Here is a 16621-nt window from a genome sequence, read left to right as displayed (position 1 = left end):
TGTATTATAATAATTTTTATATTTCTTTCAATTATTAATATATATATATAATTATTATTATCATTATTATTATTTATTATATATATATATATATATATATATATTTCCATGATTTCTATTCATGGGTCGATTTTTGGGATTGAGATTGCCTTGGAGGTGCATGCTCTCGGGGCGATCGAGATTTGAGTATTTTAGATATTTTGGATCGCCTCGAGATCGGTGCTCTCGGCTGATCCTGAGATTTATGCATTTTGGATATTTTGGATCGCCTCGAGATCGGTGCTCTCGGCTGATCCTGAGATTTGAGTATTTTAGACAGTCTTGAGATCGGTGCTCTCGACTGGTCCTGAGATTTTGTGTATTTTGGATATTTTTTATCGCCTCGAGATCGGTGCTCTCGGCTGATCTGAGATTTGTGTATTTTGAATATTTTGGATTGCCTCGAGATCGGTGCTCTCGCCTGATCTTGAGATTTGTGCATTTTGGATATTTTGGATCGCCTCGAGATCGGTGCTCTCGGTGATCCACGAGATTTGAGTATTTTAGACAGTTTTGAGATCGGTGCTCTCGACTGGTTCTGAGATTTGTGTATTTTGAATATTTTGGATCGTCCCGAGATCGGGTGCTCTCGACTAATCCTAAGATTGTGCATTCTGGATATTTTGGATCGCCTCGAGATCGGTGCTCTCGGCTGATCCTAAGATTTGTGCATTTTGGATATTTTGGATCGCCTCGAGATCGGTGCTCTCGGCTGATCTTGAGATTTGTGCATTTTAGATATTTTGGATCGCCTCGAGATCGGTGCTCTCGGCTGATCCTGAGATTTGAGTATTTTAGACAGTCTTGAGATCGGTGCTCTCGACTGGTCCTGAGATTTGTGTATTTTGGATATTTTGGATCGCCTCGAGATCGGTGCTCTCGACTAGTCCTGAGATTTGTGTATTTTGGATATTTTGGATCGCCTCGAGATTGGTGCTCTCGGCTGATCCTGAGATTTGTGCATTTTAGATTGCCTTGAGATCGGCGCTCTCGGCTGATCTTGAGATTTGAATATTTTGAATATTTTGTTTAAATTAGGAGATACATTTAATTTATTTATTATTATTATTATTTTTATATAAACAAAGGTCTTGCTTTCCATTGTCATGACGAGTCTTCTAGTTCCAAAAATAGGGGGAACTTTCTAGAGACATTCAATTGGTATGCAAAAAAAGTTGAGATGATTAGGTGTTATTAATGAAAATGCTTCCGGGAATAATTACTTAACTTCTCCTTTGAATCAAAAATAGTTAATGAATGCATGCGCAATAGGAACAACATTAGCAATTATTAATGAAATTGGCGAGAGGAAATTCGCACTAATTGTTGATGAGTCTCGAGATTAGTCAGTAAAAGAGCAAATGGTGGAAATTCTAAGATTTGTGAATAAGCAGGGACAAGTTGTTGAAAGATTTTTTGATATTCAACATGTAAGTGATACTTCTGCATGTTCACTAAAAGTAACTTTAGATAAATTATTTTCTCATCACAATTTATCAATTTCAAAATTGAGAGGGCAAGGGTATGATGGAGCCTCAAATATGAGAAGGGAATTTAATGGTTCAAAGACATTGATTTTAAATGAAAATCCCTCTGGGTTTTGCATCCATTGTTTAGATCCCACTCAACTACGTATAATTGGTGGTTATCTCGCTTAGCAGAGTATTTTTGGTTGTTTCGATGTTATACAAGTATGATTGTAAGTTAGCAATTGAGATAACCACAAAATTGGTGGTTATAACAAAAATCGAAACAACCAAAAATACTCGCTATAGACACCGAGATAACCACCAATTGTAGTTGGTGAGCGAAAACAATGGATATAAAACTCGGAGGGATTTTCATTTAAAAAATCAATGCCTTTTGAACCATTAAATTCCTCTCTTATATTTTGAGGGCTCCATCATACCCTTGTCCTCTCAATTTTGAAATTGATAAATTGTGATAAGCAAATAATTTATCTAAAGTTACTTTTAGTGAATATGCCGAAGTATCACTTACATGTTGAATAGCAAAAAATCTTTCAACTTGTCCCTGCTTATTCACAAATCTTAGAATTACCGCCATTTGTTGTTTTACTGACTTATCTCGAGACTCATCAACAATTAGTGAGAATTTCCTCTCGCTAATTTCATTAATAATTGCTAATGTTGTTCCTGTTGTGCATGCATTCACTAACTGTTTTTGATTCAAGGGAGAAGTTAATTAATTATTCTCGGGAGCATTTTCATTAATAACACTCCTAATCTTATCAACTTTTTTTGCATACCAATTGAATATCTCTAGAAAGTTCCCCTTATTTTTGGAACTAGAAGACTCATCATGCATGGAAAACAAGATCTTGTACCAAAAAGAATTTGAACAACATCCAAGATAACTCTCGACCCAAAAAGCTATAATCAATCTCCATTTGACGCCCATGAGAAAAATAACACATGCGACACACTTTGTCTTTGATTTTTGAAATCCTCACAATGTCGTCTAGCATCATTGTGTGCATTGTTCACTGGACCTATATGTTGATTAAAAGCTTCAAGTGCTTTTCTAAAATTACTATATCCTCTTTTTGTAAAAAAATCACTTGCACCTTTTACACTTCTATCTTGACTGAAAAGATAACAATAAAAGCAATAGGCTTCATCGTTTGCCACACTATATTCCAATCAATCAAACTTCTGAAACCACACTTCTTGAAAGCGCCGCATTTCTTTGCCATGCAGTTTTTTAGGAAAGTTATATCCAAATGGCTGACATGGACCTTTCAATAGATATGCTCTTCGAACTTGATCACTAACCCCTACATCATACTCTTCAATTAGTTATCGAAGCCCAGGATCAACGATGATATCATTTGGACTAAATTCAACACGAATTTTTTTTTGTGATATAACCTTGCTTCAGAAGAAACATGTGTTTTCTATTCATTATTTTTTGGTTTAGGTGTAAAATACCTCTCCATTAACACAATTCACAATTTAATTCAAATAATGCAATTTAAAAACTTTACACAATTAACACAATTCACAATTTAAAAACTTTACACAATTCACAATTTAATTCAATTATTTGATACAATAATTATTTAAAAAGAATGTAATGAATAATCTAAATTTTGACAATAATCAATTAAACAAATGTCTAACAAATTTTCTTAAATTGTTTCATAACATATAATCAATCAAACAAATATTGAACAATTATTTAACAAATATCCAACAATTATTCAACTATCAAATTTTTTTAGAATAAGTAATTAAACAATTATATTAGATTAGGTATAAAAACAAGAAAAATTAAAAAAAGAAAAAAATCTCTATAATGAAAGATAAAAACATAAACATTTTAAAAAAATAATTTAATGAATAATCTAAATTTTTCACAACAATCACTTAAACAAATATGTAACAATTTTTTTCTTTAATATATTCACAATAAATTTCATAATAAATAACCCGAGTTAAACAAATATTCAATAATTATCCAACAAATATCCAACAATTATTTTGTAATAAATAATTAAACAATTAATAAATAAAAATAAAAATAGATTAGGTATAAAAACAAAAAGAGAAAAAAATCTCTACAAGGAAAGATAAAAACATAAACTTGAAAAAAATTGAGTAAATTAAAAATACTCACCGATTAGTGGAATGTACAAACAATCTAGAGTTGAATTTCACTACTTGATTTATAAAAAAATAAAAGAAAGGAGAGGGAAATTAAGACTTTTTAGAGTTGGTGAGAGAGAAGTAGAGGTTTTTAAGAGAGGGGTTGTATCTATTTTAGGGTTTTATTTATATTTATTATTATCATTATTATTGTTTTTTTAGATATGTTAAAAATTTGATTATTATCAAGATTGTGTATTATAAGTCTAATAAAAAAATATCTAAAATATAAAAATTTAAAAACAACTTATCCACTATAATAAAAAAATTTAAAAAAATAAAAAAATATTAAATCAATCCATATTTGAGTAGATATCTTATTTGTTATTATCCCTTAATATTAATTTTTTTATTTAATATACTAATTTTATTGTATTATTTTTTAAAATAGTGAGGATTATAAAAAAAAAAAAATATTCATAGTGCAGACCATCTCCTAAACTCCCACGTGATTATTGTTATGTTTTTTTTTCCATACATGCATGTGTTATATGTGTCATGTGTGTGTATATATATTAAAAATTTCAATGGGCCAAGGTGCTCAAGCATCCCTTTGCCTCCCACCCCCTCCATCCGCCACTTCGCACAGTCATGCATATTGGAATTTTAAGAAAATGAAGATTAACAAAATATAATAATAAAATCTTTTAAGAATAAATTTGTTTATATATATATAATTGATTATTTTTAAATATTGACTATGTCTCCAAGCAGAGGCGGGGAGTATTGAACTCATGTTTAAATATGAAGATGCCTATAACTAGATTCTTAAATTAAGGAAAAAAATATATCATAGAATTACATGTGATTACCTCCAAAATATACAAAATTTTAAAGAAATATACTCAAACAAAATATTAAATTTGGAAATGCATACTGACATTTTGTGTTTATCCTATGTAGTACTAATTCATGAATGTCCCCTGATTTTTTTCATAAAAGACATGTCTACAATTATTTTGAAATTTTCAAAACAAAAGTAAAAAATCCATAATATTTTTAAAAAATTAATTCTAACAATATGAAAATTATTTTTTCAATACAAACTCAAATTATTCTCACTAATAATGAGCGCATGCATGAGGAAAAGATCAATGGTATATGTACCATAAACAAACAACTATTTATTATACAAAAACCCTCAATTTGATGTATATTAATACCTTTTGAGGTTTTATAAAACAAAAATATATAATATACTTTATATTAAATGAGGTCTCTTTAAATTTTATATTATTATTATTATTATTATTTTAATTATTTTAATTTAAGACTTTTTGAATACTTGAGATAATATGTAGAGCATTTATATATGGTATATTAGAGAAAGAAACAAGTTATTATTCAAATGTGTGTTCAAATAGTCAATGAATTACAAGAGAAAGAACAGAATAATGTAGCAGAGAACCTATAAAAACTTATTATTAAGAAAGAGAGACACTGACAATTATCGACAAACTTTATAAATTGCTATTATTGTGAACTTCCCATTTGTATGGTATTCTTATCATTTGGTATATATAATTGTAAATGCTTGTAATAATTATGAAAAAAATCAGTAAACTTATATTTTTTTGAAATATTTTTAAAGCAATACATTTAAGTGGAAATTGCCAAAAAAAAACCCCAACTTTGCCATATTGCCAAAAAAAACCCCCATAGTTTTGCAATCCCCAAAAACCCCTTCCTTTTACACTTCATGATTTTCAAACCCCCAAAGTACGTAACGGCATTAAACAGAGTGTTTTTTAAATTTTATGGACGAAAATGCCCTTGAACGGGAAGTCGTGACTGCACCCATTTCGGCGGTGTGAAAGGAAGTGGATGGGTTTTTCTTAGGGCTACAGCTGCTTGTCTTCTATCAACTCGCGTCTCCAGCTCTTCCCTTTCCACCGGCGTCTCGAAGGAGAAGTCCCGCGCAAGTATTCGGCATTTCATCACTTTGCAGTCTAAGGTATTGATTATGGTTTTTTGTTAACTATTCTGTTATGAAGAGACATTTTTCGGTTTTGTTTTGTGATTTTGTTTTTCTTGGAAGACATTGAAGCCTGCATGGGGATTTATCGGCTGTGGTTTTGTTAGTCTGTAGGGAGATCTCTCGGCTAGGGTTTTTGTTTTGTTTTACATTTTCGTCTGTGTACACGATCGAAATGGTTTTGCGATTGTTGTGATTTGTGTAATGTTTATAATCTACGTTTACCCTTTCAGTTGATATGGTTGCAGTTGCAAAAATGAGGTCTCCGTTTAAATAATGAGCTTTTACCGTTTAAGTTTTGTCGTCTCCGTTTAACAATTTGTATCTATGTTTAATAATATAGGTCTCTGTTTAACAAATGATATCAATGTTTAAGAATTGAAGTTTACCGTTTAACAACTTATATTTCCGCTTATCAATTTGTGAATACTGATGTCTGAATGTGCTGTTATTGTCGCAGGCTTGTGATTATGGCGGTCAATCTAGTTAATGGGCGATGCTACATGACACCGGTAGTGGAGACCGTGGCTGAATTCAAAGTTCACATGATCCCTCGACATCGGGAGATCATCCGAAGGACACCGATTCATGACATTCTTTCGAGTTGGAAGTCGTATTCCAAGAGCGGGCCCTTCTTGATTCTCTGTTGCAAAGGTACGATAGCCGCACTCAATAAATTCGAGGATCGGAGAAAGCATCGCGACTTTCGGGGCTCGAAGATGTGGCCCTCGTTCTTGGTCCGCATTGCGATAGAGACGCGATCGTATTTCGAAGAAGAAAACACGCTCGACTTTTCGAGAGAGGTATTTATCGAAAAGCGTACGAGAGACACGGAGACTCTATCGGGAGCACTCTTCGACGAACTCGTTCGTCGAGAGGGAGAAGAAGAAAAATTTTGACAAACTCATCGATGGTGTACCTCCCGGGTACAATCCTCTTCCCAAATACGTCCTGCTCGGTTCCTAACTGGATCGTTGATTATGTCGATGATCTACCTGCCATGGGGAGATACGCATGGGCGCAGGCGACGCACAAGTGGCTTATGGAGGACATTCCACAAGCCGCCGCTCGAGTGCAAGATAGATGCGCGGGGAAGAAGACCAACACCGGGTATGTTAAGGGTTGCCGTCATGCGCTTAACATCCGGTTTTTACTGAGTGACCGGGAACCGGAAAGAAAGTCCGTTTCTGCAAGATCCCAAGGATGCTGTGCTACGGTGAAAATACTTACCGGAAGCAAGCGACGATAGAAACGAGTTTGTCATCTCTCGAAGGAAAAGAGATAATAATTCAAAAACAATGTGTTTAACAGTAGACGTTAATGTTTAAACATATTATTTACCGTTTAACTTTGTTCATCTACCGTTTAAAAAGTTTCTTTAATGTTTAAATATTTTGTTCTCTGTTTAACCTAATACGCTATAACATTTAAATATATAAGTTACATGTTTAAATATAGTTTTTATTGTTTAAACTGAATGATTTCGCTAAGATTGTTTGGTTTACACATGTTAGTTTCCTGAGCTGGTTCCGGTGAATACTGATGAAGAAATATTTGTTCGGGCCAACCGTCGGTTGGATGCTATTGCTCCGGAACCGCTTGCTCGAAGGCAAGATGAGAGGGCAACCTCTTCCTTGCGCGCTTGACGCCGTTCTCCTACTTCCAGACCAAAACGCGCACGCATTCCTCGAGGCCGGAGAAGCCCTCCCCTACCCCGCCCGACCATGGCAGCCCCCCCGACCGTGGCAGCGCCCCCGCCGGCACTAGGCGAGGATGTCACTACAACTCTTCTGCAGGCTTGCCAGATTTTGATGACCGAGTTTCCTCGACTTGTCGCTCGGGTTGAGGCATTGGAAGGCCGGTCACACTCACAATCGACTGCGCCTTTCCTCCAAACAAATGAAGCACCGGGACGGATGCGCCGTAGGAATTCGATGATGAGGACATCATCGGGGTGGCCATTCGAAGATGGCCTCATTCGAAGAGGCTTGCAAAAAAGAGGAAAACAATAATGCCTCCGTCTCCACCGCCGGCTGATGATGAAACAATAGCAGCACCATCGGCGGCTGATGGTGTTACCGTTGATGACATGCCCGTCACGGTGAAGGAGATCGCAGATGAAGCTGAGATTGCCGCGGTGGATAAGATCGTTGACTCTGTTGTTAACGATAGCATGAACCCGGTGGAACCGGCGTCTGACAATGCGGCATCAAAGATGGACACAATCCATGAAGAACAACAACCAGCCAACGTTGTGTCTGCCATTGATGCTGTTGCCGTGGCCGCGGCTGAGAAGGTCTCCCGTTGATGCTGCCGTAAGGAAGTATGTAAGGAAGTGTCTCCCGTTGATGCTGCCGCCGTGCCCCCATCGAAGGAAGGGAATGCCTCCGAAATGGAGACGAGAGAGAAGAACAATGCCAAAAAAAAAATTAGAAGATGTTCGGAAAGTCTTCATTCCGAAGAAGAAAAAATACGTTGGCCAATCGCGCCTCGACAAGTATGAACAGGAGTTGATAAGGATCTTCCTCAACTGCCCTATGGACAAGTAAGTTTGAAGTTTTTATGGTATTGTTTAAACTATTATATGTTACCATTTAATTAAGAGCGTTAACGTTTAACCATCACAGATAGCATTTAAACTATTACATGTTACCCTTTAAGTATTACAGTTAACATTCAAACATTCAATATAGCATTTAAATATATAGATGTTAACCTTTAACTATTATACGTTACCATTTAATTTATATCGTTAACATTTAAATATTTTACATAGAATTTTAAATCTTGTCGTATCAGTTAAATATTTACAATATTGTTTACGTATCTATGTTCCGTTCAACCATAGCACTGTCGTGTGGAAGAATGACTCTGTCAGCACCACATGGTCTAGTCTATTCGACCTGCTTGAGGGGAAGGAGATGGTCGCAGACGATGTGATGGACGCTTTCGTATGTATATTGCAAAAGTCGATAGCTGTAGTGCCAAATTGTTATAAGAAGCGCGCCTCCATCACACGACCACTGGCGCTGTTCATGTCAAAGCAGGGCGACGACGCACATGAATCCACTATGGCTATGATCGGAGATGTCGCGCGCAACTTGCATGAAGTTAACATTGTCATCCTCCCGATAATTATGAGTGGCCACTTCCATGTCGTCGTCCTTGACAATGACAAATAAGAATACAGGCATTATTCTTCATGCCAAAGCGAGGAATACGATAAAAACGCGCTAGAAATGGTAAGTGCTTTAATAATTTGTGTTTGAGTAATAGTGTTCGGTAAATAATCGGCATTCTAATATCAACTTGTATACCTCGATAGCGGAACCTATTCGACCTTTGTATCGACATGGAGTTGGGTGAGTCGGCGACCGCAAAGTACCCGCTTGTTCACGACACTGAAACCCCACGACAAAAAAAAGGAAGTGTCGACTGCAGCGTCTATGTCATGCGGTTTATCGAGCAGTTACTCGCCGATGAGAAGCTACGGCTACCGCAAACGGACGTCCCTTATCTGCGATTAAAGTATGTTTCCCGCATACTTAAGGAGGGGAGGGCAGCCGGCATCACTGCCAAAGGGGAGTGATCGCAAGCGTGTTCATAGTCATTGTATACGTTCTTTAGTTTCAAATGTAAACCAGTTTAAATTCAATTCATTTTTTCCGAAGAACATGACAAATTTTGTCAATGTAAATTTACATGTATCTATATTTATATACTTGACTCTTTCTTTAACAGTCCAGTTTCATTGTTTAACTTGCACTTTCATTGTTTAATTACAAGTTTCATTGTTTAATTATCAATGTCATTGTTTAAATATCCATGTTACAGTTTAAGACGAACTAGTCACTTGCGAAAATAACTATCGACCATTTAAACTAACAATGTCTCTACTTAAATATATGTGTTAACTGTAATGTTTTGTCTGTTTAAAAATGAAAAATTGGCACACAAGTAACTTTGTTTCTTTGTAAAAATCAGCTGTTTTACAATGGCTAGTCGGCGACAGTTTCATTGCAAGATCTGCGATTGTGACCGGAGCCGTGGCAGCGGCTGCAACGTAACTCCCGGACCTGAAGTCTTGTGACTCGATCCTTTTTCGCCTAGGACGCCCAGGTTGCCTTCTCGTCACAGGCGGTCGCAGACGTAGTTCACGATTTCCGTCCGTAGGCTTGTCATCGTCAGGTATGGGGAATATAGCTTCCTTATACGCCAATTTGTAATTGTCGACGGTGAAGTAGCCGCTAATAAATCGATAAACGTTGGTGTCTGTTTGCATTATTGCAACGCAGGCATGTTTGCACGGGATACCATAAACTTGCCACATGCGACATGAGCATGTTCTGATGGCAAGATCTACAGAGTAGCTGCACTGGTCAATCACTTCATAACGATCATCGACACAATGACCAACACGAAGACTTCGGCTATCCTCAACAAGTATCTCCACCTTCGAATGTATGTCGGGGCACAAGTAGGTCTCCCATTTGGTCGCTTGCTCACGGCGGTTGCATAACATTCACATCAACTTGAACCTGTGCAGCACACAACACAAATCTCAGATAAGGTTAAGCAAAGAGTTTGATAGTTAAACAGGAAGACACTTTGTTAAACACTATTATTATAAATTAAACAATGAGTTAGATAGTTAAACAAAGATAATGATATTTAAATATTTTATAAACTATTTTAAAGGGAAATACGAATTCTTAAGTGAAAATGAACATTCGAATACCTTATGGAGTCGACCATCTTCGTTACCGGCAAATGCCTAGCTTCTTTAATCCAAGCATTAAACGACTCCGCGACATTTGAATACATCTCACCCCAACGGTCACCTCTGAACAGATAATTCGACCAATGTGCCATATCCGATTTATTAATCAACCAATGATGGGCTTCGGGTGATGTGGCCTGCAGTTCATTCAAGGCATCATCGAAATCTTTAGCCGTGGATGCCCACGCAATACGAAAGTATATAGACCAGCATTCCTCTCTCAATGCCTTCCCTAGTCTGACGTTGCCTTTCATGAAATTGGCCTCCAAGTGTCGAAGACAGTATGCATGTGGGGAAGAAGGGAAGACTCTCGCAATAGCGTTCACAAGGCCCTTGGACCTGTCCGAGACGAATGTAATTATCTCATGATAATCTCCTTCCTCGTATAAAGCATCATCTAACTTGGATATGAACCAAGTCCAAGTGGCATCGGTCTCTTTGTCGATAATACCGAAGGCGACGTGGAAGAAACCATTGTTTCCATCTTTGCCTGTACCACCCAGTAGAGTACCCCAATACTTGCCAAGGAGGTGGTACCATCGACAAACAGCAGCGGCCTGCAAGCCTTCTTGAATCCGACAATACACGCTCTGAAAGAAAAGAATGCACGTTTAAACCGCTCACCATCTCTTTCCACAATCGCAATGCTGCCGGGGTATGTCTCAACCACCTTATCCACGTACCAAAGCAATAAATCGTAGCTGGAGATGTCGCTGCCGTCGAGCACCACCCGGGCATGCTCTTTCCCCAACCAAGCCTGCTTGTATGGAATGTGGACACCATGTTCCCGCAACATGTCCTTCTGAATGTCGATGGCTTTGTACAAGGGCCGGTCTTTGAGTTTCTGAATCACCCGTGCGCTTACCCATTTTTTGGACGCTTTCGGGTGAGAGGCCGATCCCACTCCACCACCGCAAGTGTACGACGGGTTCATTGTCTTTATTCTGAAAGTATTTTTATTATATTCTTTTGATGCATGAAGGCGCCATTCACAGCCAACGACAGCGCATTCCACAGTCACCCGGTGTTTCTCGTTCTTTATGAATTTGAAGTCAAAATTCCGTTTGATTGCAAAATTTCGAAGTGCGTCCTTGAAATGTTCAACGCCGTCAAAACGTTGTCCGATATCCAACGACAACACTTCAGTTTGATCTGACGAGGAAGGAAGGCATCCCACACCGTCAGGTTCACCATGGGGTTGACCGGAAGCGCTCGCAGAATCCGAATTCCTACCAACACTTCATTTTAAATGAAAACCATCCATAAGTTAAGCAGAGACATATTGTTGTTACATGATGAAATCAAAATTTAAACGTTAACAGAATAAGTTAAACGATGAAGATAATGTTTAAACGGAAACAGGTTATTTTTAAACAGAGACTAGCAAAGTTAAACCGTAATGAACTTATATAACTAGATAAACATAAAAGAGAATAATCTTACAACGAGAAAAACTCATTTTCAGTACGATTCGACAATGCCACATCTTCTTTCTCCACAACAAGATCGACTATAGAGCATTTGAATATGGAGTGAACGTGACACATCCGGTGGAAGTCGACATCGTTTTCTATCGGACAAGCCGTTTTATACCCGTCGGGTGTGATAAACTTCACCCTCATACAGGAAACATCGAGACCCCATCGCTCACTTATCTCAGCTAACACCGACTCCCAAGAAGTCAGCGCCGTGAACATTAGCACTCTCCCCTCCCCGTTGTATCTAGCAATACCACAAAAACTATCCATAATATAATTGCTGAACTCAAATCGAACAAACCAAATGAGAAGAAGAAGAAGAAGAAGAAGAAGAAGAAACAGATGATGTAAAGAGCCTTCTAAAATGCGTTTCACAAAAAAGTACACAACTGTATGCATAAAGTCAGACATGATGTGATTGGGCGGTATTTTTCCCACCGTTTTAAAAGGCAAAAAAGGAATTTCATTACATGGACCCACTTGAAGTGACTGACAAGGGTTAATCCCGAGAGACCAATCATTACTGGTTCACTATTAGTTTAATCCCTAGAGACAATCAGTGTTTAACATATTGGTTCACTACTTAAAACGTTTGTATATAGTTTAAACAAATATGTAAACCATTTAAATATAATGATTTTACTGTTTAACAGTATATGTTAATGTTTAAATTGAAGGCTGTTACAGACATTGTGCTGAATTAATGTTTAAACCTACGACAGACAGACATTCCATCAATCCTCATGGGTCTTTGTTTAAACGTCAACCTATTGTTCGGAGAAGAACTCCCACTGAAGCATTCGGCATTTCATCAGCTCCCAGTCTAAGGTATTGAGCCGAGGTGTGAGTAAGGGTTTTTTTCCTTTAAACGATTGTGTTAGAAAAAGATTTTTTCCTGTTTCGTTTTGAGGTTCTGTTCTTGTTGGATGATATTGAAGTCCGCAGGGTTCATTATCGGCTAGTATTCTGTTTCGTTTTCATTTTCATTATCGGCTAATGTTAAACATTCAGTTTCAGTGTATAATTATCACTTTCTCCCTTTAACTTTCTTTTTCTCTGTTTAAATTTCATTTTCTCTGTTTAAAATTCTCTTATTGAATATCAGTGTATTTACAATAAAATGTACTTAAAATACAAATCTCTGATAGAAATAGAATGTTCACGTAAGACAATACAATACAACATTCATTTTCTTATTAAATATCAACGTAATTACAATGGCATATACAAATCTCTGAAAAAAAATACAATGTTCACGTTAGGCAATACAAAAATTCTCTGTTTAAGCTTCAAACTCTCCGTTTAACGCACGACGTAACCATCACGGACCTCGGAATCGTCCAAGTACATCTTCGAATAGGGTGTCCAGAACACTCGCTCCAGTCAGACCACATTTTCTTCAAGATCAAGTCCTTTTTAAAGGATATGTGATGAGCCTTCTTCTGGTAATCATCCACAATCAACTTGTAAGTGAAACCTTCTTTTCTTGACAAAGTCGAAACGCACTTCCGTCATTGCTTACCCGTAGAGCAAGAAGGCGAGCATTTCGACTTGGCCAAGAAAAAGAAAGTTTTCACCTACAGGTTGTTTATGGATGACGTCCCAGAGGAAAACAATCATGACACATCCTGTAAAAAGTCTCTGATCTAAAAAATGTGGTTTGAATGGAGCGAATGTTGTGAACACCAAGTCTTCGACTTGACAGGATGACCATCACACAAGAAGAAGAGGAAGGAGAGTGGTTGTATGTTCAACGAAATGATTCTTCCTTCCCATTTATACTGCGAAATCCAACAGCCTGCTGCAACTTCGACTTCTGATTTTAATGAAGGCCGGGAGTGGAAACGCTTGGGGAACCGAGCGTGTATTAATTACGCTTGGGGGACCAAAGGCACAGCCGCGTTGTAGATTTTAAGCGGATACAAATGTATTTTAAACGATAAATTAAAAAGTTAAACAGAGAAGCAAATATTTAAACTGTAATAGATATATTTAAATATAGAGTTCAATATTTAAACAATAATAAAAAGTATATACACAATACACAATGCCTACTCGGCAACAGATTCATTGCACGATCTGCGATTGTGACCAGAAGCGTGGCAATGGCTACAAGGCACCTCGCGGACCTCGGACGCTTACGACTCGATCCTCTTTCGTCTAGGACGCCCAGGTTGCCTTCTCGTCTGTGATTTTCGCCCGTCGTCACAGGCCGTCGCAAACAACAGCGGCATTGCAAGCCCTCTTGAACCCCACAATACACGCACTGAAAGAAAAAAATGCACGCTTAAACACCAAATGAGAAGAAGGAAAAGAAGAACAAGAACAAGAACAAGAACAAGAACAACAAGATATGAGCCTTCTAAACTTTGTTTGAGAAAAAGCAAGCAGGAGGCAAAAAAAATTGCAAAACTATGAATAAATTTCGGACATGATATGATTGGGCGCCATTTTTCCCTCCTTTTACAAGGGCAAAAATGAAATTTCATATCATAAACCTACTTCAACTTACCGGCGGGGGGTTAAAGGGAATGTAAAATATAACGGAGGGCTGTCCGGGGTGTGCAAAAGTTGGAGGGGGTTTTTGGGAAGTTTTGAAAATTACGATAGATGAACAGTAATTTTCCCTACATTTAATGGATTGCAAATTTTTTTTTAATTTTATTTTTTTCTAAAAGAATATTTAAAAAATAATAATTTGATCCAATCGCAATAGGCTAATGGTAGTGTGCTTAAATTCCTATGCGAAAAGTTGAAAGTTCAACTTACACGGTTTTGCGAAAGATTTGAGGTATGTGTAAAATGACTTATCTACATTAGCCTAAATAATAATAATAATAATAATAATAATAATAATAATAATAATAATAATAATCCGATTAAAATGAGATCAAATGACTAATCTAAATAACAAACCAATAGAATGAAAGAGAGCATGAGGAACAAAAAAAATTCCTTTCTGAAGAGCATGAATCCTAAAAATCAAATCAGAACAACTACACAAGGATATGATTTACAGTACTTATTTAGAGTTTTACAGAGAAACAAAAGAAACAGTTTAGTTTGCATGTGCATGTTAGAACAAAAGTAAAACAAATGGGATCCATAAGCATACCAGGATTGATTGATCCCAAACCACTCTGCCAGCACTGCTTCCCCTCCTGCCTTTCTTTTTCCTCCGAATTAACAAAGATGAAGAAGCCTCTTCTGATGATGATCATCAAACTCATTATCACTAATCAATCAATATTCATTCATTCATTCATTCACTCAACATGTTTTAAGTTTTTTTTTCCGTAACATGAACTCTATAATATAGTTAATAGAGTTAAAATATTAATTATTAATATTAATTATTAATTTGATGTTTTTACCAATTTATGAAGACGTAAATTAACTCAAGAATATTATAAAGCTTATCTACAATTAGACATCAATATAATTAGTTTTTTTCGTAATGCACATGTGGTTTATTCATTTTTTTAAATATATATATATATAATTAATTTTTTCATGATACCATTTTGTGAATACATGTATGCATATAGCCTATTTTATTTTTCTTATTCTCATATGCTTTTGGTTTTAGAGAGAGTTAAACATCTAAGCGTGCTACTACAAATATGACATTGTGTATATGATAAAGAATTTTCAACTAATATTATGGATTTGCAGTGATATATACGCACAAACAAAATAAAAAAAAAATTCCAGCAATGGACAAATAAAAAAGCGTTGTATCAAAATGATTAAGATTATCATGTACATAAAATTGCATTTTATTAAAATACATGAGAAATAAACGTTGATAAACCCAACGTTAATATAACTCAACAATAAGATAGATAAGAGTCTCATGTGGAAGATTGGGAGGTTGAATCTCTCCCCACACATGATAGTTTTATAAAAAATAAAAAATACACCGTCATAAATATCTTTTACAATTCAATTATTAGGTTTTGTTTTTTCTAAAAAAATTCTAATCCTATTTTAATGCATAAAAGGATTGTTTTAGTAACTTTCTTAAAATTAAAACTAAAAAAAAAAAAAGTAAGGAAAAGTCTAAAATGTACAAATTATATTGATTTCTCTAATGTGTTAACAATCACCTAATTAGAAACTTCATACTTAATCAATCAAATCAAAAAGTTCTAATTATTACATTAAATAAATAAATAAATAAGCATGTGAGAAATTAAACAAGCTCACCAGGAAGAGGCTGCTGAGCCGGCGGCTTAGGACTCGGAGCTTCGGCTTCAATATCTGAAACACAATTCCAAATACACCCATCAAACACCACATGAATTACATGCTTTTTACCATCCTATATATCACCATTGTAAAACAACCCAACAGAGGGGTATAATGGGTATTTCCACTCACCAGCGGTGCCCTCTTCAGTCACCATTTAATCTGGCCATAAAAAGGGATTTTTATTTTCGGAATCTCTTGTGGGAAATTTAGAAATTTGAATTAAAAATTGGGGAAAATAATTTAGAAATAGAAGAAAATTGGAGGAAATTTTTTTAGGAAAATCAAGAAAATAGTTCAGGATGGCGGCAATCCCGTCCATACAATCCAATGATCGGCTTCATCCTCACCGCCCAAACAATCTACTGTTTAAAAAATATCACAAAATTGTATAACTAAATTAAAATTTTCGGAAAATAATAGCAAAAAA

The 16621-nt window shown here is 36.1% G+C and overlaps 1 protein-coding gene across 1 annotated transcript; it reads right to left on the bottom strand.

Moving 5' to 3' along the window:
* Positions 1-10204: 10204 nt before the first annotated feature.
* LOC120256153 lies at positions 10205-16355 on the bottom strand. The gene is made up of 5 exons (XM_039263916.1): positions 16324-16355; positions 16150-16203; positions 15056-15147; positions 14061-14206; positions 10205-10220 (listed from the first exon to the last, which is right to left on the bottom strand). Exons 1-5 carry the CDS (start codon positions 16346-16348, stop codon positions 10205-10207), a joined length of 333 nt encoding a protein of 110 aa, XP_039119850.1. The 5' UTR covers positions 16349-16355.
* Between the last annotated feature and the right edge of the window lie 266 nt (positions 16356-16621).

The sequence above is a fragment of the Dioscorea cayenensis genome, unplaced genomic scaffold, assembly GCF_009730915.1.
Source record: "Dioscorea cayenensis subsp. rotundata cultivar TDr96_F1 unplaced genomic scaffold, TDr96_F1_v2_PseudoChromosome.rev07_lg8_w22 25.fasta BLBR01001308.1, whole genome shotgun sequence".
Lineage (NCBI taxonomy): Eukaryota > Viridiplantae > Streptophyta > Magnoliopsida > Dioscoreales > Dioscoreaceae > Dioscorea > Dioscorea cayenensis.
This window is presented reverse-complemented; position numbering and strand designations above follow the sequence as displayed.